We start from the raw sequence: 25,660 nt of genomic DNA, 5'->3' as shown, positions 1-25,660 counted from the left end.
TTGTCTCAGCCATATCCCCTGTAGGTCAGCTCATTACAGTAATGTCTTTGTTTATATTTTCCCTTGCTTTTCCCAGTTTTAATCTGAGTTATCATTCCAGAATGATTTGAGTCATCCATGGGCGGTCTAATTAACTCAACTGGCTAGTTTGCCTGTCTGTAAAGAGAAGGGCGGGCTGTACGTTGATCCTGCTGCTCTGATTGGATAGAGTGAAGTTGTATTTCTCTGTCCGCTCCGGGGGGTTGTAAAGTGTGCCTGCGTGCAGGGGACCCCTGGTAATAGTTTGGGAATGAGCCTATAAATGATCGCCGCAGCGACAGGGGAGCTTACTTTTGGGAAGAGTTTGAGGTTCCTCAGAGGATTAAGGGGAGGATCATCCTCCTAAGTGAATTTCTGAGAAATAAAAATAGTGAAACATTAAAAAGTTACCCTTTTTAGATAAAACTATACTAAATGTGTTCACGTCATCAAATAATTGATTAAAACACTGTTTTGCAATGAAGGTCTACAGTAGCCTCAACAGCACTCTGTAAGGTAGCACCATTGTGTAGCTGGAGGACAGCTAGTTTCCGGAACTCTTCCAAGTCAAGGTAAGCTTTTGGTTTTATAAATGTATTGCCACTGGGGCCCCCGCCTGTGTAACTGCTAGTAGCTACAGTTGAAGTCGGAAGTTTACATACACTTAGGTTGGAGTCATTAAAACTAGTTTTTCAACCACTCCACAAATTTCTTGTTAACAAACTATAGTTTTGGCAAGTCGGTTAGGACATCTACTTTGTGCATGACACAAGACATTTTTCCAACAACTGTTTACAGACAGATTATTTCACTTATAATTCACTGTATCACAATTCCTGTGGGTCAGAAGTTTACATACACTAAGTTGACTGTGCCTTTAAACAGCTTGGAAAATTCCAGAAAATTATGTAATGGCTTTAGAAGCTTCTGATAGGCTAATTGACATAATTTGATGTCAGGCCGACGACAGAGCTGGTGTAACTGAGTCAGGTTTGTAGGCCATTTGAACGTCTCCTCGTGGGACAATGGGTACACGTGACTCTTGGGAAGCGCAGCGTTTACCTGGAGATTTATCTCACAATCCCCCCCCGGTTGATGAGGTGTTCATTTAGTCACTCTCTTCTTACTGAAAGCGATTGCCAAATCGGCATATTCGGGGGGATGCGCACCGTGGAACCCTGGTCTGGACTCTCCACCGACGTGGCACCGATGGAAACTCCCAGACACTTTCCAGAACACTCCTCTGACCACCCCTGGAGAACCCCCTGTCTGCACGAAATCTTAGGATTGTGACTAGCCAGCCAGGGAAGCCCCAGCACCACTGGAAATGCAGGCGAATCGATAATGAAGAGACTAATTCGCTCCCTATGATTCCCCTGCGTCACCATGTCCAGTGGAACTGTGGCCTCCCTGATCAACCCTGACCCTAATGGCCGGCTATCTAGGGAGTGCACAGGGAAGGGAGAATCTATCTGCACGAGCGGAACACCCAGCTTGATGGCGAGTCCGCGATCCATAAAATTCCCAGCTGCACCTGAATCGACTAGAGCCTTATGCTGGGAAGAGGGGAAAAATTCAAGAAAAAAAATCAAGACAAACATGTGACCAACAGGGGGTTCTGGGTGAGTTTGATGCTGACTCACCTGGGGTGACAGAGAGGGGCCATCTCGACTCCCAGACGGGCCCCCCCAGCACCGATCGGCCGTGTGTCCTCTCCGACCACAGCTGGTGCAGGGGGAGCCCCCTCCTCCGGTACCCCTCGGCACGGCCCCTCCCAACTCCATAGGAATGGGAGCGGGGGTGCTAGGTGGTGGAACGAACAGGACCCTCTCCGAACACCCGCGGGCAGCCAGCAGATTGTCCAGATTGTCCATAGACATGTCGATAAGTTCATCCAGGGAGAGAGCGTTGTCCCGACACGCTAGCTCCCTGCGGACGTCCTCCCGGAGACTACACCAGTAGTGGTCTATCAGAGCCCTGTCGTTCCACCCAGACCCAGCGGCCAAGGTCCGGAACTCCAAGGCGTAATCCTGGGCGCTCCTCTTCTCGTGCCTAAGGTGGAACAGTCGCTCTCCAGCCGCTCGGCCCTCTGGAGGGTGGTCAAACACGGCACAAAAGCGGCGGGTGAATTCCGGGTAGTGCTCCTTCGCCGAGTCTGGGCCATTCCAGACCGCGTTTGCCCACTCCAGAGCACGACCCGTCAGGCTGGAGATGAGGACACTCACCCTCTCCGCTCCAGAGGGAGTGGGCCTCACGGTCGCCAGGTACAGTTCCAGTTGGAGCAAGAACCCCTGTCACCCCGCCGCCGCTCCATCATACTCCCTCGGGAGCGCAAGACGGAGAGCGCTGAAGCCGGAGGATGGGAAGAGAGGAGAAGAGGGGTCCAGAGCTGGGGAAACCGAAGGTGGAGAGAGGAGACCACTCCTCTCCCGTCGGTCCATTCTCTCCATCATCTGGTCCATCGCGGATCCGATCCGATGGAGAACGCCGGTGTGGTGGAGGACACGTTTCTCCATCGATGGAAGGGGGTTGGCAGTTGCTCCTGCTGACTCCATTCTTTCGGGGTGCGGGATTCTGTAACGTCCGGGGTGTAGTGGAGGAAGAAGTCAGGCGCAGCAAGCAGCGAGTTCAGGGTAGCGATACTTTTATTACACCACACCGGTGCAAATGACGCCAACTCAAAACAAATGCCCCAAACAGGGGGAACTAAACAGTTCAGCAAACAACACCATACACAAACAACCGTGACGTACAGTCGAGTACAAACGTATACTGAAAATAATCCCGCACAACCAGGAGGCGGGCCGGCTGGTAAATAAAGCCCAACCAATTAACCTAACTAAACACAGGTGCAACTAATAAACAGACAAGGGGGGGGGGGGGGGAGATCAGTGGCAGCTAATAGGCCGGTGACGACGACCGCCGAGCGCCACCCGAACAGGAAGGGGAGCCACCTTCGGTGGGAGTCGTGACAAGTACGTTGTAAAATGTTATTCATAGGCTAGGTTGTAGCAACAACATGATGGGTATAGGGAACAATTTAGTATCATGTAGTAGCCTAAATCTGTCGATGTTACATTGAGCTGGGTGAATGGAATATGAATGACAGTCATCCAATACGCTGTAATAGAAATAAGGCCATGTTCATAAAAAAATAATCATCCTCCCTCATCTCTAACGGCACCGACTTCCACTGTTCTTATAATGGTGTTTATTGAGATGTTTTCCTTTCTTAATACTTGCCTCCTGTGCCTACCTTGGCTTTCAGACACGGTACCCCTCAACACAATCCAGGCATTGATGGAAACACTAAAAACTAAATGGAAGGCTGTTGTTGTGGCACTCAGCAGGAAGCAAAGCAAATTGGACCCACTCCAATTTGCCTACCTCTCCAACAGATCCACGGAAGATGCCATTTCCATCGCTTTTCACACGGCCGTAACACATCTGGACAAGAGGAACACCTATGTGAGAATGCTGTTCATTGACTTCAGTTCAGCATTCAACACTATTGTTCCCTCCAAGCGCGACACCAAGCTCAGAGCCCTGGGTCTTGACTCCACCCTCTGCAGCTGGATCCTGGCATTCCTGACGGACAGACCATTAGCTGTGAGGATTGGCAACAACACCTCCTCCACACTGACTCTTACCAGGGGCCCCGCAGGGGTGTGTCCTCAGCCGTTGTACTCCCTTGTCACCCACAACTCCGTTGCTTTGCACGACACCAACTCCATCATCAAGTTTGATGACGACACCACGGTTGTAGGACTGATAACCAACAACGACGAGTCAGTCTATAGGGAGGAGGTAAGGGAACTGGCATTGTGATGCCAGGACAACTATCTCGCCCTCAATGTCAGCAAAACAAAGGAGTTGATTGTTGACTTCAGGAAGCAGAGGAGGGAACATGCCCTGATCCACATCAACGGGATTGCTGTAGAGAGTAGAGGACGACCGATTATGATTTTTCAACGCCGATACCGGTTCCGATTATTGGAGGACCAAAAAAAGCCGATACCGATTTTATCGGACGATTTTTATATATATTTGTAATGATGACAATTACAACAATACTGAATGTACAATGAACCCTTTTATTTTAACTTAATATAATACACAAATAAAATCTATTTACCTCAAATAAATAATGAAACATGTTCAATTTGGTTTAAATAATTTAAAAACACAGTGTTGGAGAGTAAAAGTGCTTTATGTGCCATGTAAAAAAGCTAACGTTTAAATTCCTTGCCCAGAACATGAGAACATATGAAAGCTGGTGGTTCAATATTCAGTTCTTCAATATTCCCAGTTAAGAAGTTTTAGGTTGTAGTTATAGGAATTATGACGCGTCAACTGTTTCTCCCTATAACAATTGTATTTCGTATACCTTTGACGATTGGATGTTCTTATAGGCACTTTAGTATTGCCAGCCTAATCTCGGGAGTTGATAGCTCTGTTTATGACTTCAAGCCTATGTGTCAAGCATTGTAAGAGCTGCTTGCTAACGCAGTAAAGTGCTGTTAGAATGAATGCTTACGAGCCTGCTGCTGCCTACCACCGCTCAGTCAGACTGCTCTATGAAATATCAAATCATAGACTTAATTATAATAAACACACAGAAATATGAGCCTTTGGTCATTAATATGGTCAAATCCAGGCAACTGTCATTTAGAAAACAAAACGTTTATTCTTTCAGTGTAATACGGAACCATTCTGTGTTTTGTCAAACGGGTGGCAACCCTAAGTCAAAATATTGCTGTTTCATTGCACAACCTTCAATGTTATGTCATAATTATGTAAAATGCTGGCAAATTAATTACGGTCTTTGTTAGGAAGAAACACAGTTGCATATACCCTGACTTTGCTTGCACTGAATGCAAGAGAAGTGACAAAATTTCCCTAGTTAATATTGCCTGCTAACATGCATTTATTTTAATTAAATATGCAGGTTTAAAAAAATATACTTCTGTGTATTGATTTTAAGAAAGGCATTGATGTTTATGGTTAGGTACATTTGTGCAACGAATGTGCTTTTTTCACGAATGCACTCTTGTTAAATCATCACCCGTTTAGCGAAGTTGAATTAGGCTGTTATTCGATGATAAATTAACAGGCACCGCATTGATTATATGCAACGCAGGACAATCTAGTTAACCTAGTAATATCATCAACCATGTGTATGTAACTAGTGATTATGTGAAGATTGATTGTTTTTTATAAGATAAGTTTAATGCTAGCTAGCAACTTACCTTGGCTCATTGCAGCCACAAGGTCCTTTTGACGCTGCACTCGCGTAACAGGTGGTCAGCCTGCCACGCAGTTTCCTCATGGATTGCAATGTAATCGGCCATAATCGGCATCCAAAAAGGCCGATTACCGATTGTTATGATAACTTGAAATCGGCCCTAATTAATCGGCCACGCCGATAAAATTCGGCCATGCCGATTAATCGGTCGTCCTCTAGTAGAGAGTCAGCAGTTTTAAGTTCCTCGGCATCCATGTCACAGAGGACTTGACATGGACCAAGAGGGTGCAACAGCGTCTTTACTTCCTAAGGCGTGCCAGACTTCCGCCGAAGTCGGTCCCTCTCCTTGTTCAGGCGGCGTTCACCGGCCTTCTAGCCATCGCCGATCCACTTTTCATTTTCCATTTGTTTTGTCTTTGTTTTACACACCTGGTTTCAATTCCCCAATTACATGTTCATTATTTAACCCTCTGTTTTCCCCATGGTTTTTGTGCGTGATTGTTTTATGTATGTTCGGTCCGTTTTTGTGGGCTCGGTATTACGACATGTTATTGGAATATTTGAGTAAAGTTACTAGTCTTACTCATCTCTGCTGTCCTGCGCCTGACTCCTTTGCACCAGCTACACCCAGACCACTACAGAATCACGCACCAAATAATGGAGTCAGCAGGAACAGACAACCCCCCTTTTGCGGTCGAGGAGCGCGTCCAGCAGCATGCGACCATGTTGCAACATCTCGGCACCACCATGGATCGCGTGCTGCAGACAATGGACCGATGGGAGAGAGGAGGAGTTCTTCCAGCGCCTCCACCAGCACCACTACAACTACAACCTGTTCACCCCTCCTTCACCCAGTCCCAGTGGGATTCGGCTCGCGCTCCCGAGGGAGTATGATGGGATGGCTACCGGGTGCCAGGGGTTCCTACTCCAGCTGGAACTCTACCTGGCGACCGTTCACCCGGCTCCTTCGGGACGTTAGAGCGTGTCCGCCCTCGTCTCCTGTCTCTCAGGGAAAGCCCTGGAGTGGGCCAACGCCATATGGGGGGAAGGAGAAGCGGTGTTGGACCATTACGCGGAGTTCACCCGCCGCTGTCGGGCAGTTTTCGACCACCCGCCTGAGGGTAGAGCGACGGGTGAATGTCTGTTCCACCTGAGGCAGGGGCCGAGGAGCGCAAAGGAGTTCGCCTTGGACTTCCGGACCCTGGCCGCCAGCGCGGGATGGAACGACAGGGCCCTGATCGATCACCACCGGTGCAGTCTGCGCGAGGACGTCCATCGGGAGTTGGTCTGCAGGGACACCACTCTCACGTTTGACCAGCTGGTGGACCTGTCCATCTGTCCTGATAACCTGCTGGCTACCCACGGACGTCCGGATCGGGGCCAGTCAGTTCCATCCCCCAGCATCACCGCTCCGACGCCCATGGAGCTGGGAGGTGCTGCGCTTAGGGCGACCGGAGGAGGGGCCGTTCTCTGTACCATCTGTGGCCGCAGAGGGCACACTGCTGGTCGGTGCTGGCGAGGTTCCTCTGGGAGTCAAGGCAGCAGGCAGGGCACTCTCGTGTCACCCCAGGTGAGTCGGCACCTGAGTTTTCCCCGCATTCCCAGCATAAGGCGCTCGTAGATTCAGGCGCATCTGGGAATTTTATTGACAGAGTATTTGCCCATAGTTTAGGGATCCCCATTGTTCCTGTGGATATGCCCTTCCCTGTGCACGCCCTAGATAGTCGACCATTAGGGTCAGGGCTAATTAGGGAGGCCACCGCTCCAATGGGCATGGTTACGCAGATGGTCACAAGGGGAGAATTAGTCTTTTCCTTATGGATTCTCCTGCGTTTCCCGTGGTGCTGGGCCTACCCTGGTGCGTATCCGGGAGGGGGACGAGTGGAAGACGGCATTTAGTACCACCTCAGGGCACTGAGTACCTTGTCATGCCGTACGGGTTGATGAATGCTCCATCAGTCTTCCAGGCCTTTGTAGACCAGATTTTCCCGGGACCTGCACGGGTAGAGTGTAGTGGTGTATATCGACGACATTCTGATATACTCCGCTACATGCGCCGAGCATGTGTCCCTGGTGCGCAGGGTGCTTGGTCGACTGTTGGAGCATGACCTGTACGTCAAGGCTGAGAAATGTCTGTTCTTCCAACAGTCCGTCTCCTTCCTAGGGTATCGCATTTCCACTTCAGGGGTGGAGATGGAGAGTGAACGCATTTCAGCCGTGCGTAATTGGCCGACTCCCACCACGGTAAAGGAAGTGCAGCGGTTTCTAGGGTTTGACAACTACTACCGGAGGTTTATCCGGGGCTTTGGTCAGGTAGCGGCTCCCATTACCTCACTGCTGAAGGGGGGACCGGTGCGACTGCAGTGGTCGGCTGAGGCGGACAGGGCTTTTGGTCACCTGAGAGCTCTGTTTACCTCGGAGTGGAGGTGGACGCGTCCGAGGCTGGGATAGGAGCCGTGCTCTCTCAGCGCTTGGGTACGCCACCAAAGCTCCGCCCCTGTGCTTTCTTTTTGAAGAAGCTCAGCCCGGCGGAGCGAAACTATGATGTGGGGGGCCGGGAGCTGTTGGCTGTTTGCAAGGCTCTGAAGGCGTGGAGACATTGGCTTGAGGGGGCTAAACACCCTTTTCTCATCTGAACTGACCACCGCAATCTGGAGTACATCCGGGTGGCGAGGAGACTGAACCCTCGCCAGGCAAGGTGGGCCATGTTCTTTACCGTTTTGTTTTCACCCTGTCCTACAGACCAGGTTCCCAGAACGCTAAGGCAGACGCACTGTCCCGGATGTATGACACAGAGGAGCAGTCCATAGATCACACTCCCATACTTCCGGCCTCTTGCCTGGTGGCACCGGTGGTGTGGGAGCTGGACGCGGACATCGAGTGGTCATCACGTACAGAGCCCACTCCCCTCCAGTGTTCAGCTGGGCGTCTGTATGTTCCGTCTGCTGTCCGCGACCATTTGATTTATTGGGCCCACACGTCACCCTCCTCTGGTCATCCTGTCATCGGTCGGACAGTGCGCTGTCTTAGTGGGAAGTACTGGTGGTCCACCTTGGCCAAGGACATGAGGGTTTATGTTTCCTCCTGCTCGGTGTGCGTCCAGTGCAAGGCCCCTAGGCACCTGCCCAGAGGGAAGTTACAGACCTTACCCGTTCCACAGCGGCCGTGGTCGCACCTATCGGTGGACTTCCTCACGGATCTTCCTCCCTCACAGGGTAACACCACGATCCTGGTCGTTGTGGATCGGTTCTCTAAGTCCTGCCGTCTCCTTCCTTTGCGTCTTCCGGCACTACGGGGTAAATTCGGGCTAAATTATTATATTTTATTATTTCTTATTGTTGTTGCATTGTCGAGTAAGGAATCTGCAAGTAAGCGCTTCGTTGGACTTTGTATACCATGTGTATCCTGTACATATTACTAATAAAACTTGAAACTGAAATGGCGTATTATTATCTGAGTTGCAGTGACATGTCATTTTTAAATCAACATGATTTATTAAAGTACAGACTAAAAATCCACTCAAAAACTATCCTTTGGTATGTTTTCATTAGTCCATTGTTGAAACAGTCCTAAAATATTTTGCATGTCAGCAGTCAAGTTTTGATGCATTTTGCATCATATGATTTTTTTTGTGGATTAGTCCTTTAAGATCAATGCACAAACTGTAAGTCACTCTTGATCAGACTGTCTGCCAAATTACTCAAATGTAAAATGTGTTGTGTCTTCCCAAATAGTCTCTAAGGTTCTCTCTACCTTTGCTCTCTCCTCAGTGAGAGTCATCACAACCGCAGTAGAGGCCATGCTCGCCAACTCTAACTCATGAAGACAATGTAAGTATGATTGTGGGCAACACCCAGGCCTTTAGTATTCAGTGGTCGAGACAGCAGGTGCAGTAAAGAGAGAGAGAGGGGGAGGGAGAGGGAGGAAGAGGGTCGAAACAGCAGGTCCGGGACAAGGTTACGGTTCTATAGCCACAGGTAGAACAACAGAAACTGGATCAGCAGCACGACCAGGTGGACTGGAGACAGGAACAGCCAGAAGTTGTCAGGCCATGTAGTCCTGAGGCTCAGGTCCTCCGGGAAGGTAGAGAGAGCGAGAGAGAGATGGGAGAATTAGAGGAAGCATACTGAAGATCACACAGGACACCAGATAAGACAGGAGAATTACACCAGATAGGACAGACTGACCCTAGCCCCCTGGCACATAGACTATTGCCGCATAGGTACTCTGGGAAACTGTGGCCCCGTCCAAAGATACCCCTAGACAGGGCCAACCAGGCAGAATATAACCCCACCCACTTTGCCAAAGGGATATCAACAGACCCTGAGACAAGGCAGAGTATAGCCCACAAAGATCTCCCCTACCGCACTAGCCTGAGGGGATGCAAAACCGGACAGGAAGAACAGTGACTCAACATTGTGACTAAAGGCCCTGATGAAGCTCAGTGACACTGCTGACTTAAGTACCTACTGTAAAACACTCTCCTGTTCTCCTGTGAAACTAGTTTTGGGTTGAGTCAGCATTGGGTTGACAAGACTCTCTCTGCTTTCCTCTCTTTATCTATCTCTCTGTCTCTCTCTTTTATCTCATGTTCTCTATCTTGTCTTTCTCTATTCATCCGTTTCTCTTTTTATTCACCTGTACATCTCACCTGATCCCCCTTCCCTCTCTAAATTACTCCCCATACCATCTCTCATAACTGATAGAAGATGTAAACATTTTATCTCTCCCTCGCTCACTCTCGTTCCCTCTTCCTCCTCTCTCTCTCTATCTCTGCAGGATCCTGTCTGCAATGCTAACATTCCTAGTGCATATCCTCATCATCTCCCGTGGTGAGTTGAGTTCCTTCCCCATTAGAAGAATCGTAACTATCTCACTGCGTCCATCCACATTACCTCCCCTACAACCTCCCGTGGGCAGATTGCTTCGCGTAGACCGAGAGAATCTGCCAGGACTGAATGGGATGCGTGAGATCAGAGCAGCATTAGTTCCGGATTGGGCGAAGGCGGCGCTTAATCTGCTTTGCCTCGAGTGCTTTGTGCGTGTGCCCACACGGATCGTAAAGGGGGTTATGCCTGTAATCGCACAATTTCACTCACTCAAACATTTCAGAAGCAACGCCACATGCAGTTACATGTTACGTGGTGTTCCCTAGCAGCTTTTCGCCGGAACTAGGCCTACCCATGTCAGCAAATACAGTACAGTGCACTTGTATTTGTATACACAGAAACACAGGGCCTCTTCCTATACTATCACATCCACTACACCAGGGTTTCCTAAACTCGGTCCTCGGGACACCATGGTGTGCACGTTTAGTTTTTTTCCCTGGCACTACACAGCTGATTCAAATAATCAACTAATCATCAAAACTTTGATCGTTTGAATCAGCTGTGTAGTGTTAGGGCAAACAACAAAACGTGCAGCCCTTGGGATCCCGAGGACATAGTGTGTAATGCAGCGTTTCCCAAACTATCACACCCCTTAGCTACTTACAATACAGTCCATTATTGGCAAAATCAAAAGGGCCATTAAGTGTTGCATTTCATTGGTGTGACACTGTGTGATCGAAATAGAGGTACGCTGTTCTCTGCGGTTACCCATCCTTTTAATGTTGGACGTCATCCAATGTGTAAGGCAACAATCCTTCTAATGGGTGGAATGAATCATGGTCTTGGAGGAGGACTAGTAACGGAAAGGTTGCAAGATCGAATCCCCGAGCTGACAAGGTGAACATCTGTCGTTCTGCCCCTGAACAAGGCTGTTCCTATGCCGTCATTGAAAATAAGAATTTGTTCTTAACTGACTTGCCTAGTTAAATAAAGGTGATAAAAAATACTCTATGTCTCCCTGAGGCACTGTATCCCTATGACGTGCCTTCATATTGTGTCAGTCACATTGTTTCACCTGTTGAAATAGGACCATGTTCAGTATTTACAGTTGAAGTCGGAAGTTTACATACACCTTAGCCAAATACATTTAAACTCTGTTTTTCACAATTCCTGACATTTAATCCTAGTAAAAATTCCCTGTCTTAGGTCAGTTAGGATCACCACTTTATTTTAGGAATGTGAAATGTCAGAATAATAGTAGAGAGAATTACTTATTTCAGCTTTTATTTCTTTCATCACATTCCCAGTGGGTCAGAAGTTTACATACACTCAATTAGTATTTCGTAGTATTGCCTTTAAAATTGTTTAACATGGGTCAAACATTTCGGGTAGCCTTCCACAAGATTCCCACAATAAGTTGGGTGAATTTTGGCCCATTCCTCCTGACAGAGCTGGTGTAACTGAGTCAGGTTTGTAGGCCTCCTTGCTCGCACACGCTTTTTCAGTTCTGCCAACAAATTTTCTATAGGTTTGAGATCATGGCTTTGTGATGGCCACTCCAATACCTTGACTTTGTTGTCCTTAAGCCATTTTGCCACAACTTTGGAAGTATGCTTGGGGTCATTGTCCATTTGGAAGACCCATTTGCGACCAAGCTTCAACTTCCTGACTGATGTCTTGAGATGTTGCTAAAATATATCCAAATAATTTTCCATACTCATGGTGCCATCTATTTCGTGAAGTGCACCAGGCCCTCCTGCAGCAAAGCACCCCCACAACATGATGCTGCCACCCCCGTGCTTCATGGTTGGGATGGTGTTCTTTGGCTTGCAAGCCTCCCCCTTTTTCCTCCAAACATGATGATGGTCATTATGGCCAAACAGTTCTATTTTTCTATCATCAGACCAGAGGACATTTCTCCAGAAAGTACGATCTTTGTCCCCATGTGCAGTTGCAAACTGTAGTCTGGCTTTTTTATGGTGGTTTTGGAGCAGTGACTTCTTCCTTAATGAGCGGCCTTTCTGGTTATGCCGATATAGGACTCGTTTTACTGTGGATATAGATACTTTTGTACCTGTTTCCTCCAGCATCTTCACAGGGTCCTTTGCTGTTGTTCTGGGATTGATTTGCACTTTTCGCACCAAAGTAAGTTAATCTCTAGGAGACAGAACGCGTCTGCTTCCTGAGTGGTATGACGGCTGCGTGGTCCCATGGTGTTTATACTTGCGTACTCTTGTTTGTACAGATGAACGTGGTACCATCAAGCGTTTGGAAATTGCTCCCACGGATGAACCAGACTTGTGGAGGTCTACAATTCATTTCCTGAGGTCTTGGCTGATTTCTTTTGATTTTCCCATTATGTCAAGCAAAGAGGCACTGAGTTTGAAGGTAGGCCTTGAAATACATCCACAGGTACACCTCCAATTAGCCTATCAGAAGCTTCTAAAGCCACGACATAATTTTCTGGAATTTTCCAAGCTGTTTAAAGGCACAGTCAACCTAGTGTATGTAAACTTCTGACCCACTGGAATTGTGATAGAGTGAATTATAAGTGAAATCATCTGTCTGTAAACAATTGTTGGAAAGATTACGTGTGTCATGCACAAAGTAGATGTCCTAGCCGACTTGTCAAAACTATAGTTTGTTGACAAGAAATTTGTGGAGTGGTTGCAAAAAAGTTTTAATGACTCCAACCTAAGTGTATGTAAACTTCTGACTTCAACTGTATCCTTAAGCTATAGAATCCCTCTGGTAAAGACTGAGGTTACCAGAGTTTATTCCACTGATGTTCTCTGAACAATAGTATTGCCTTTTTTATAATACTTTTTCCAACTTCATGAACATGTCTTGAATGATTGGTCTTTTTAATTGATGAATGTATCATTATTATCAATTTACATCAATGACCTCCATTTAAATATTTTTGATTCTGCCTAGGAACAAATGCTATTGTAACGGTTGGAAATAAATATTGTGGGGATGGAATACCATGTGAAGAATCAAACCCACAACTCTGGTGTTACCAGCATCATCATGCCACAGCTTCTGCCCTGTGTCTGATGTCATTTCCTGTCAACCATGTAAACTTCCCATTTCTGCCTAAGGTGTTGTGTCTCTGGAGCCTATGCAAGAATCCCCCCATGGAGACGTTCTAGACCTCCCTTGGCAGACAGAGCTCTGCTGTGCCTCACCCCCAGCCCAGCTTCATCATGGGGGAGAGGGAGAGGACGAAGGGTCTGCAGGGTCCAGGAGGGCACCATCTGATCCGGGACACCCACACACACCCCAGTGCCTCTTTAGGAACTCCACAAGCACACTAATACCTCCCCAGGAGACAAATCCCAGTGGAGGTCAGAGTCCTGCTCTGTTTTAATGACATTACAGTTACTGGGTGATAGTTCTCTCTGCAAGACCTGGGCCCGTATTCACAAAGCATCTTAGAGTAGCAGTGCTGAGCCAGGATCAGTTCTGCCTTTTAAATCATAATGAATAGGAGTTGGGGACCTGCTCCTTAATCAGCACTCCTCCTCAGAGATGCTTTGTATACACTACTGTTCAAAAGTTTGGGTCACTTAGAAATGTCCTTGTTTTTGAAAAAAAAGCAAATTTTTTGTCCATTAAAATAACATCAAATTGATCAGAAATACAGTGTAGACATTGTTAATGTTGTAAATGACTGTTGTAGCTGGAAACGGCAGATTTTTTATGGAATTTCTACATAGGCGTATAGAAGCCAATTATCAGCAACCATCACTCCTGTGTTCCAATGGCACTTTGTGTTAGCTAATCCAAGTTTATCAGGCTAATTGATCATGAGAAAACCCTTTGCAATTATGTTAGCACAGCTGAAAACTGTTGTCCTGATTAAAGAAGCAATAAAACTGGCCTTCTTTAGACTAGTTGAGTATCTGGAGCATCAGCATTTGTGTGTTCGATTACAGGCTCAAAATGGCCAGAAAAAAATAACTTTCTTCTGAAACTCGTCAGTCTATTCTTGTTCTGAGAAATGAAGGCTATTTCATGCGAGAAATTGCCAAGAAACTGAAGATCTCGTACAGCGCTGTGTACTACTCCATTCACAGAACAGTGCAAACTGTCTCTAACCAGAATAGAAAGAGGAGTTGGAGGCCCCGGTGCACACACATACACACACACACCTAGTTAAATAAATAATAAACCCACACCCAATTAGGACAGTCATAGCAAAAAAGCCATGGAACATATTCTGAAAAATAGACCTTGAATCTGGCCAATATTATCTCAGGATCCACTTTGATGAATTAAACAAACAGTGAATGGGAAGATGTTATTAATTCATTCACCCCCTCTTATCAAAATAACTCTGTCTAACGCAGGTATTGTGTACCTCCGGTATACACTACCGTTCAAAAGTTGTTTTTTGGGGGGCCTGCACAGAGCCCTGACCTCAACCCCATCGACCACCTTTGGGATAAATTGGAACCACAACTGCGAGCCAGGCCTAATCGCCCAATGTCAGTACCCGACCTCGCAAGTCACCGCAGCACTATTCCCAGAATAGTGTAGGTTGTTATAGCAGATAAGGGGGGACCAACTCCATATTAATGCCCATGATTTTGGAATGAGATGTTTGACGAGCATGGGGGGCACATACTGTTGGTCATGGAGTGTAGATTGGGTTTTACAGCGACCAGACAGACAGTCAGACAGTCTTGATGCAAACATGCTAATTGAATCTCTCTCCAGCCACCTGTTGGGACATCCTGTGTCGTGTCGATGAGACCTGGGAAAATGTAATATGTGATCTAAAGCACCGCGCCACTTCTTCAGACAACTCCACTCCTGGGTCGGTGACAATTTGCTTGCAGCGCTTGGTGTGAGTATCAAGTTAAATTTAAAGTAACAGTCCAGTGTTACCAGATTTCTATTAAATATGACCTATAATTATTACATTATGAGGGAAATAGAATGACATCATCCTCTATGAGGAAAGAGCAAGCATTTTTGAAACGGTCCATTTGAGATACAAGATGGAGGTGGGGTTTTTTAAGTGTTTTTTCATGCAATGTATGCTTTGGCCACAAATACAAGTATAGGATGAGTCAACAATATTGCTTGGGTATGAGTTAACAGAATATTAACTTTTAAAAGTGATATTTTCACTGATCAGTTATTTTAACTTGCTGCTACTCTCTAGTCTCTCTCCTCTCCCATTACTTTTTGTTATTCCTGTCTAGTGTTGGCCAAAAACCTACCTGAGGCAATAAGAGCACAGTTGTGTGTGTGTGTGTGTGTGTGTGTGTGTGTGTGTGTGTGTGTGTGTGTGTGTGTGTGTGTGTGTGTGTGCGCTATGAGCCTATTCATCTCCCACAGCAGGGTTAAGCATGTGGTTGTAGGTGAATCTACTGCTGTGCAGGCAGCAGATCAAGTATTGGCTGGTTGATAACACACCAGCACCAAGATAACTGGGATTGCTGGCACTGTGCTAAACAGACAACAAGAACACACTACTGTTGTCACTCAATAAGCCTTTGATACAGTCATTCAAACAGGATCATTTTGTTCCATACTCAAACAGTGTTTGATGTTTTAATGTTTGAATGGTTAAATGTCAACTTGTCAATCAATCAAATGTATCAGCAGTTGTCACAAAGACTGTGTTAACACAGGTAGCCCAATTGTGATATTTTGCCAATAATTGGTCTTTTGGCTAATCAGATCAAATCTTTTGCTTATAATTGGGCAAAAGATCAAAATCGGGCTGCCTGTGTAAATGCAGCCAAAGTGCTTTCACTTGCTCATTGCTTTCATGTGGATTGCACCTAGCCTGGTCCCAGATGTTTGTGCAATCATTTCAAACATGGCATGACAAGGAATTTGACATGATAGCACAAACAGATCTGGGACCAGGCTAGGTTGCACCCTGACCTGTGCTTTGTCTATGATTTCCACACTACACTAGCCTATTATCTTTACTGTATGAACGTATATTTATTTAGGCTGGCATTTGTGATGAGAACATGTTTTGCGTCCCCAAATAGCACCCTATTCCCTATGTAGTGCACTACTACAGTTGAAGTCGGAAGTTTACATACACTTAGTTTGGAGTCATTAAAACTCGTTTTTCAACCACTCCACAAATTTCTTGTTAATTAACACGTTTTGGCAAGTCGGTTAGGACATCTACTTTGTGCATGACACAAGTAATTTTTCCATCAATTGTTTACAGACAGATTATTTCAATCTGATAATTCACTGTATCACAATTTCAGTGGGTCAGAAGTTTACATACACTAAGTTGACTGTGCCTTTAAACAGCTTGGAAAATTCCAGAAAATTATGTCATGACATTAGAAGCTTCTGATAGGCTAATTGACATAATTTGAGTCAATTGGAGGTGTACCTGTGGATGTATTTCAAGGTCTACCTTCAAACTCAGTGCCTCTTTGCTTGACATCATGGGAAAATCAAAAGAAATCAGCCAAGACCTGTCACAATCGCCTGGAGTGGTGGGTGCAGAGTCAATTGCAGAGAGCCGAGGATACTGGGGAAAACCGTCTTTATTTGGATTCCCAAACGAACGCCCAAAACCATAGGCGAAAAATAGACAGAAATATAGTCTGACCCAACACAGGGCACAAACGGACAGGCACACAAACACGCACACCCTGACTAACAGAAAACAATCCCGCACCTAACAGGCTTAAATAGACATAAATCAAGAAACAAAATAAGAGACAGGTGCAACCAATAAGACCAAACAAACAGAAAAGGAAAAAGGGATCGGTGGCGGCTAGTAGACCGGCGATGCCGAGCGCTGCCCGAACAGGCAGGGGAGCCACCTTCGGTGGGAGTCATGACAAGACTTCAGAAAATAAATTGTAGACCTCCACAAGTCTGGTTCATCTTTGTGAGCAATTTCCAAATGCCTGAAGGTACCACGTTCATCTGTACAAACAATGGTACGCAAGTATAAACACCATGGAACCACGCAGCCATCTTACCTCTCAGGAAGGAGACTCGTTCTGTGTCCTAGAGATGAACATACCTTGTTAGGAAAAGTGCAAATCATTCCCAGAACAACAGCAAAGGACCTTGTGAAGATGCTGGAGGAAACAGGTACAAAAGTATCTATATCCACAGTAAAACGAGTCCTATATCGACATAACCGGAAATGCCGCTCAGCAAGGAAGAAGCCACTGCTCCAAATCCGCCATAAAAAGCCAGACTACGGTTTGCAACTGCACATGGGGACAAAGATCATACTTTTTGGAGAAATGTCCTCTGGTCTGAGGAAACAAAAATAGAACTGTTTGGCCATAATGACCATCGTCATGTTTGGAGGAAAAAGGGGGAGGCTTGCAAGCCGAAGAACACCATCCCAACCGTGAAGCATGGGGGTGGCAGCATCATGTTGTGGGGGTGCTTTGCTGCAGGAGGGACTGGGGCACTTCACAAAATAGATGGCATGATGAGGATGGAAAATTATTTGGATATATTGAAGCAACATCTCAAGACATCAGTCAGGAACGCTTGGTCGCAAATGGGTCTTCCAATTGGACAATGACCCCAAGCATGCTTACAAAGTTGTGGCAAAATGGCTTAAGGACTACAAAGTCAAGGTATTGGTGTGGCCATCACTAAGCCCTGACCTCAATCCTATAGAACATTTGTGGGCAGAACTGAAAAAGTGTGTGCGAGCAAGGAGGCCTACAAACCTGACTCGGTTACACCAGCTCTGTCAAGAGGAATGGGCAAAAATTCACCCAAAGTATTGTGGGAAGCTTGTGGAAGGCTACCTGAAACGTTTGACCCAAGTTAAACAATTTTAAAGGCAATGCTACCAAATACTAATTGAGTGTATGTAAACTTCTGACCTACTGGGAATGTGATGAAAGTAATAAAAGCTGAAATAAATCATTCTCTCTACTATTATTCTGACATTTCACATTCTTAAAATAAAGTGGTGATCCTAACTGACCTAAAACAGGGTATTTTTCCTAGGATTAAATGTCAGGATTTGTGAAATACTGAGTTTAAATGTTTTTGGCTAAGGTGTATGTAAACTTCCGACTTCAACTGTAGGGAATACCATGCCATTTGGGACACAGACCATGTGGTGATCTGGTTAAGTAAATAAATATCTCCTGTCTTTTTCAGAGCACAGCCTGACAGAGAGGTAAACACCACACATGTGACTGACAGCATGGACTGTGTGGGAAAGGATTCCATCACCTGTTCTATCGTCATCCTCGCGGTCAGCAGTGTCGTCGTTGTAACAGCCAACGTGTCCAACACCACAGCAGGTCCTCTGATGATTCTCATCGTCCCTCCGCGTCTCGGTAAGGAGTGGTAAATACATCTGATCCCTCCTTCACCCTCTTGTCGGAAGATGATAGAGGATGTTAATTGATTTAATGGCCAGGTGGCTTATCTATCTGGACCTCTAATTCAGAGGCTAATGGATATTACTTAAACTTCTTTTCATTAGTCCACTGTTGATACAATCCCCAAAATGTTTTGCATGTCTGCAATCAAGTTTTCAAGATATAGAACTTACAAAAAGCAAATTGTCATGCATCATCATGATGATGTGGCTAGTGACAATTTGCTTTAGTTTTTGATTGTTTTTGAATTGATTATTCCTTTAACCTTTTCATATATGAGTTCCAAATTTCTCTAACGATCGCCCCAGCTTGAGTTTTTTTTATGATCGTGATGTCAGAATGCACTCACTGTTCCAAAAATGGGATTGTTACGCAACAGAAAACAGGACAGTTAACCTGCGCTGCGCTCAAACTAAGACACACGCTGCCTTCCAATTATCTATAGACTATATTTCAACTTGTCAATTTGAAATGATTTTCTTAGAAGTTTTAATTGAGTTGTGTTCCACCTTCTCATAAATTCACATAGAAGTAGCCCATTTCACTGTTGCAGACAATTTATGTTTGAGGCTTTACCGACAACTTCTCTTCGATGAGAGCCTAAGAAACCTCCCCAGTGTTTCCCCAGATCATGTATGCAGACATTTGCGCAGTCTAGCACAAACTTTCCCCCCCTGGCACATTTTCTGGCTGGCGTTCGCATCGCCTTCATTGTTGTTTACAAATAATAACTTAGGACATTTGTGCGTTCCAATCAAAGTAAGTTCCTTATTTTCTGTATATCGTGTTGTCGTTTCTACTTTAGCATACTGTATGTATGTATGGAGCATAATGTATTTACTGTTTTATTCACATTTATTCAGATTTATTTTATTGTAATGGACACATATGATGTGTGTAAAATACTTTTTTGAAGGTTGTACTGATTATGATGAGCTAATGCTAAGCTATTTGCCAGCTGTGTTGACATTATACAATGCATTCTGGGTGTCACGTAAACGTCTGTCAGACCAAAGATATTATAACAAATGAGGTGAGGGATGGTTCACTCATCTTTCGTAAACTTCCGGAAGTGAATTTAGAGAAGTGAATGATGGTAGACGACACACCCCCTTCAACATGCATACTGAAAAAGGCCAAACTCATCTTGTCTCCTCTTATCTTTGGATGACCCTGAAAAAACAAACATGGCAGCGCGTACAAACTACCCATCATCGGATTAATTTTAGAAAGTGTTTTACTCAATTATTTCGATCAATGGTGAGCTCACCTGTGATGTGATGAATTGTAAATAGTAATTTCTATTAGCTAATTCATATGATGGTTTCTGTCAAGTGAAAGTTAGCTAAATATGACTGCTTGTGTTAGGTCAATATTTTTGCCATCGGTACTACTGGCCAACGTGCAAACGCTGGATAATAAAGTGGACCAACTAAAAGCATGTATATCCTACCAATGGGACATTAAAAACTGTAATATCTTAAGTTTCAACGAGTCATGGCTGAATGACAACATGAATAACATACAGCTGGTGTTTATACACTGTATCGGCAGGATAGAACAGCAGCCTCTGGTAAGACGAGGGGTGGTGGTCTATGTATATTTGTAAACAACAGCTGGTGCACGATATCTAAGGAAGTCTCGGTTTTGCTAACCTGAGGTAGAGTATCTCATGATAAGTTGTAGAGCACAATATCTACCTAGAGAGTTTTCATCTATATTCATTGTAGCTGTCTATTTACTACTACAAACCAATGCTGGCATCCAGAGACGGCGCTCCTAGTGGCTGGGGACTTTAATGTAGGGAAACCTAAATCCGTTTTACCTAATTTCTACCAGCATGTTAAATGTGCAACCAGAGGGAAAAAACTCTAGACCACTTTTATTCCACACACAGAGATGCACGCAAAGTTCTCCCTCACCCTCCATTTGGCAAATCTGACCATAATCCTGATTTCTGCTTACAAGCAAAATTAAAGCAGGAAGCACCAGTAACTTGGTCAATAAAAAAGTGTTCAGATGAAGAAGATGCTAAGCTACAGAACTGTTTTGCTAGCACAGACTGGAATATGTTTCGGGATTCTTCCGATAGCATTGAGGAGTACACCACATCAGTCACTGGCTTCATCAATAAGTGCATTGATGATGTCATCCACACAGTGACTGTACGTACATACCTCAACCAGAAGCCATGGATTACAGGCAACATCCGCACTGAGCTAAAGGGTAGAGCTGCCACTTTCAAGGAACAGGACTCTAACCTGGAAGCTTAAAAGAAATTCCGCTATGCCCTCCGACTAACCATCAAACAGGCAAAGTATCAATACAAGACTAAGATCAAATCATACTACACCGGCTCCGATGCTCGTCGGATGTGGCAGGGCTCGCAAACTATTACAGACTACAAAGGGAAGCACAGCCGAGAGCTGCCCAGTGACACGAGCCTACCAGGCGAGCTAAATTACTTTTATGCTCGCTTCAAGGCAAATAACACTAAAACATGCATGAGAGCATCAGCTGTTCAGGACGACTGTGTGATCACGCTTTCCGCAACCGATGTGAGTAAGACCTTTAAACAGGTCAACATTCACAAGGCCACAGGGCCAGACGGATTACCAGGACGTGTACTCCGAGCATGCGCCGACCAACTGGCAGGTGTCTTCACTGACATTTTCAACCTCTCCCTGTCTGAGTCTGTAATACCAACATGTTTCAAGTAGAGGTCGACCGATTATGATTTCTCAACGCAGATACCGATACTGATTTATTGGAGGACCAAAAAAAGCCATTACGATTAATCAGGCAATTTTTATATATATTTGTGATAATAACAATTGCAACAATACTGAATGAACAATGAACCCTTTTATTTTAACTTAATATAATACATAAATAAAATCTATTTAGTCTAAAATAAATAATGAAACATGTTCAATTTGGTTTAAATAATTCAAAAACACAGTGTTGGAGAAGAAAGTAAAAGTGGAATATGTGCCATGTAAAAAAGTTTAAGTTCTTTGCTCAGAACATGAGAACATATGAAAGCTGGTGGTTCAATATTCCCAGTTGTCCAGTATTCCCAGTTAAGAAGTTTTAGGTTGAAGTTATTATAGGAATTATGACGCTTTGACTATTTCTCTCTATACCATTTGTATTTCATATACCTTTGACTATTGGATGTTCTCATAGTGACTTTAGTATTGCCAGCCTAATCTCGGGAGTTGATAGGCTTGAAGTCATAAACAGCGCTGTGCTTCAAGCATTGCTAAGAGCTGCTCGCAAACGCAGTAAAGTGCTGTTTGAATGAATGCTTACGAGCCTGCTGCTGCTGTCTACCACCGCTCACACAGACTGCTCTATGAAATATCAAATCATAGACTTAATTATAATAAACACACAGAAATATGAGCCTTTGGTCATTAATATGGTCAAATCCAGGAAACTGTCATTTAGAAAACAAAACGTTTATTCTTTCAGTGAAATACGGAACCATTCTGTATTTTGTCAAACGGGTGGCAACCCTAAGTCTAAATATTGCTGTTTCATTGCACAACCTTCAATGTTATGTCATAATTATGTAAAATTCTGGCAAATTAATTACGGTTTTTGTTAGCAAGAAACACAGTTCGCAACGAGCCAGGCGGCCCAAACTGTTGCATATACCCTGACTCTGCTTGCACTGAATGCAAGAGAAGTGACAAAAATTCCCTAGTTAATATTGCCTGCTAACATGCATTTATTTTAATTAAATATGCAGGTTTAAAAAAATATACTTCTGTGTATTGATTTTAAGAAAGGCATTGATGTTTATGGTTAGGTACATTTGTGCAATGAATGTGCTTTTTTCGCGAATGCGCTATTGATAAATTCTCACCTGTTTGGCGAAGTTGAATTAGGCTGTTATTCGATGATAAATTAACAGGCACCGCATTGATTATATGCAACGCAGGACAAGCTAGTTAACCTAGTAATATCATCAACCAAGTGTAGTTAACTAGTGATTATGTGAAGATTGTTTGTTTTTTATAAGATAAGTTTAATGTTAGCTAGCAACTTACCTTGGCTCATTGCAGCCACAAGGTCCTTTTGACGCTGCACTCGCATAACGGGTGGTCAGCCTGTCACATCGTTTCCTCATGGATTGCAATGTAATCGGCCATAATCGGCGCCCAAAAAGACTGATTACCGATTGTTATGATAACTTGAAACCGGCCCTAATTAATCGGTCATGCCATAGTCCCTGTACCCAAGAACACTAAGGTACTGTAGTGGAGCATGTTGAGAGCCTCAAGTTCCTTGGCGTCCACATCACCAACAAACTAATGTGGTCCAAACACACCAAGACAGTCGTGAAGAGGGCACGACAAAACCGATTTCCCCCTCAGGATACTGAAAAGATTTGCCATGGGTCCTCAGATCCTCTAAAGCTTCTACAGCTGCACCATCAAGAGCATCCTGATGGGTTGCATCACTGCCTGGTATGGCAACTGCTCAGCCTCCGACAGCAAGTCACTACAGAAGGTAGTGTGTACAGCCCAGTACATCACTGGGGGCCAAGCTTCCTGCCATCCAGGGCCTCTATACCAGGTGGTGTCAGAGGAAGGCCCTAAAAATTGTCAAAGACTCTAGCCACCCTAGTCGTATACTGTTCTCTCTGCTACCACACGGTAAGCGTGACCAGAGTGCCAAGTCTAGGTCCAAGAAGCTTTTAAACAGCTTCTACCCCCAAGCCATAAGACTCCTGAACAGGTAATCAAATGGCTACCCAGACTATTTGCATTGCCCCGCCCCCTCTTTTACAATGCTGCAACTCCCTGTTATTACCTATGCATAGTCACTTTTTTTTTTTTTTTTTACATTTTAAATTTAAATTTTATCCCCTTTTCTCCCCAATTTTCGTGGTATCCAATCGCTAGTAATTACTATCTTGTCTCATCGCTACAACTCCCGTACGGGCTCGGGAGAGACGAAGGTCGAAAGCCACGCGTCCTCCGAAGCACAACCCAACCAAGCCGCACTGCTTCTTAACACAGCGCGCCTCCAACCCGGAAGCCAGCCACACCAATGTGTCGGAGGAAACACTGTGCACCTGGCCCCCTTGGTTAGCGCGCACTGCGCCCGGCACGCCACAGGAGTCGCTGGAGCGCGATGAGACAAGGATATCCCTACCGGCCAAACCCTCCCTAACCCGGACGACGCTAGGCCAATTGTGCGTCGCCCCACGGACCTCCCGGTCGCGGCCGGCTGCGACAGAGCCTGGGCGCGAACCCAGAGACTCTGGTGGCGCCACCCACTGCGCCACCCGGGAGGCCCTCATAGTCACTTTAATAACTCTACCTACATGTACATATTACCTCGACTAACCGGTGCCCCCGTACATTGACTCTGTACCAGTACCCCCAGTATATAGCCTCACGATTGTTATTTGATTACTGCTCTTTAATAATTGTTACTTTTATTTTATTTTTTGTATTTTTCTTAAAACTGCATTGTTGGTTAAGGGCAGTTGTTAGGGCTAGGGTCCTTTTTTTCCTCAATTTCCTCCTGACTGACGTGCCGAAAGTAAACTGCCTGTTGCTTTGGCCCTGAAGCCAGGATATGCATATAATTGGTACCATTGGAAAGAAGACACTTTGAAGTTTGTAGAAATGTTATTTCAAGACTGACATTTCATTTTTCTTAATGAGCAACAGAGAAACACGTGGAATTGGTGCGTTCATTATGCCAAGTACCAGCGTGCTGCCTGGCAGGCTGGCACTGTTCATTATGTAGGCTAGCTGTATCTAGGGAGCCATTTGGACCATAATGAAACTAGAGAGTTAGTCAATAACTCCCGTTTGGAGTTTGCCAAAAGGCACCTAAAGGACTCTCAGACCATGGGAAACAAGTTTCTCTGGTCTAATGAAACCAAGATTGAACCCTTTGGCCTGAATGCCAAGCGTCACGTCTGGAGGAAACCTGGCACCATTCCCTACGGTGAAGTGTGGTGGCAGCAGCATGCTGTGGGGATGTTTTTCAGAGGCATGCACTGGGAGACTAGTCAGGATCGAGGGAAAGATGAATGGAGCAAAGTACAGAGTGATCCCTGATTTAAAACCTGTGCCATAGCGCACAGGACCTCAGACTGGGGCAAAGGTTCACCTTCTAACAGGAAAAAAACCCTAAGCACACAGACAAGACAATGCAGGAATGGCTTTGGGACAAGTCTCTGAATGTCCTTGATTGGCCCAGCCAGAGCCCGGACTTGAACCCGAACGAACATCTCTGAAGACACCTGAAAATAGCTGTGCAGCGACGCTCCCCATCCAACCTGACAGACCTTGAGAGGATCTGCAGAGAAGAATGTGAGAAACTCCCCAAATACAGGTGTGCCAAGTTTGTAGCGTCATACCCAAGAAGACTCGAGGCTGTAATCGCTGCAAAGGGAGCTTCAACAAAGTACTGAGTAAAGGGTCTGAATACTTATGTAAATATGTTATCATTTTTTTATTTGTAATAAATTGGAAAACATTTCTATAAATCTTTTTTGCTTTGTCATTATGGGGTATTGTGTGAAATTTCAGGAAAACAATTGATGAGGAAAACAATTTAATCCATTTTAGAATAAGGCTGTAACATAATAAAATGTGGGAAAATTCAAGGTGTCTGAATACTTTCCGAATGCTCTGTATCTCAATTCTGAATAGTCCCCTTAGTGTCCAACCAACATGAAGTTAATTGACATTCATTCCGTAATCTACAGTAAAAAGTTATTTCACATTCACAGCCTGTTTAATGAGACATGAATGTCTGAGAGTGCTAATTTATTTTATAATGAAACAGAAAATTTAAAAAGATAATGCTAATTAATCCATTCTCTCTTTCTGTCGGCTAGGCGGTGACATTGTCATTATAATACTCAATTATCCCCCCTGCCAATCATCATCAACGCGTCTCATAACGATGACATGTCTCGTTTCCATTTCATTCGATGGGCTACAAACAACGCCTGTGTCAAGTCAATCGCTGGGAGTAAGCGCAAGCAACTCAAATTAACAAAGCCGTTTTGTCACGTTCCTGACCTGTTTTTCCTTTCTCTTGTATTATTTTAGTTGGTCAGGGCGTGAGTTGGGGTGGGTTGTCGATGTGTTTGTTCTATGTTGGGATGTTTGTGTTCGGCCGGGTATGATTCTCAATCAGAGACAGCTGTCAATCGTTGTCCC

At 45.0% G+C, this 25,660-nt stretch overlaps 1 protein-coding gene across 1 annotated transcript in view; it reads left to right on the top strand.

The window, feature by feature from the left end:
- Nucleotides 1-25,660, top strand: part of LOC120052654 (leptin receptor-like) — a 77,156-nt gene that overhangs the window by 9,568 nt on the left and 41,928 nt on the right. The window contains exons 2-6 of the mRNA XM_038999695.1: nt 9,034-9,093; nt 10,043-10,095; nt 13,197-13,442; nt 14,818-14,947; nt 18,232-18,413. Coding sequence (XP_038855623.1) covers nt 9,083-9,093; nt 10,043-10,095; nt 13,197-13,442; nt 14,818-14,947; nt 18,232-18,413 — 622 coding nt within the window. The 5' untranslated portion in view covers nt 9,034-9,082. The remainder of the gene's footprint in view (nt 1-9,033; nt 9,094-10,042; nt 10,096-13,196; nt 13,443-14,817; nt 14,948-18,231; nt 18,414-25,660) is intronic.

The sequence above is a fragment of the Salvelinus namaycush genome, chromosome 8 (assembly GCF_016432855.1).
Source record: "Salvelinus namaycush isolate Seneca chromosome 8, SaNama_1.0, whole genome shotgun sequence".
NCBI lineage: Eukaryota > Metazoa > Chordata > Actinopteri > Salmoniformes > Salmonidae > Salvelinus > Salvelinus namaycush.
This window is presented reverse-complemented; position numbering and strand designations above follow the sequence as displayed.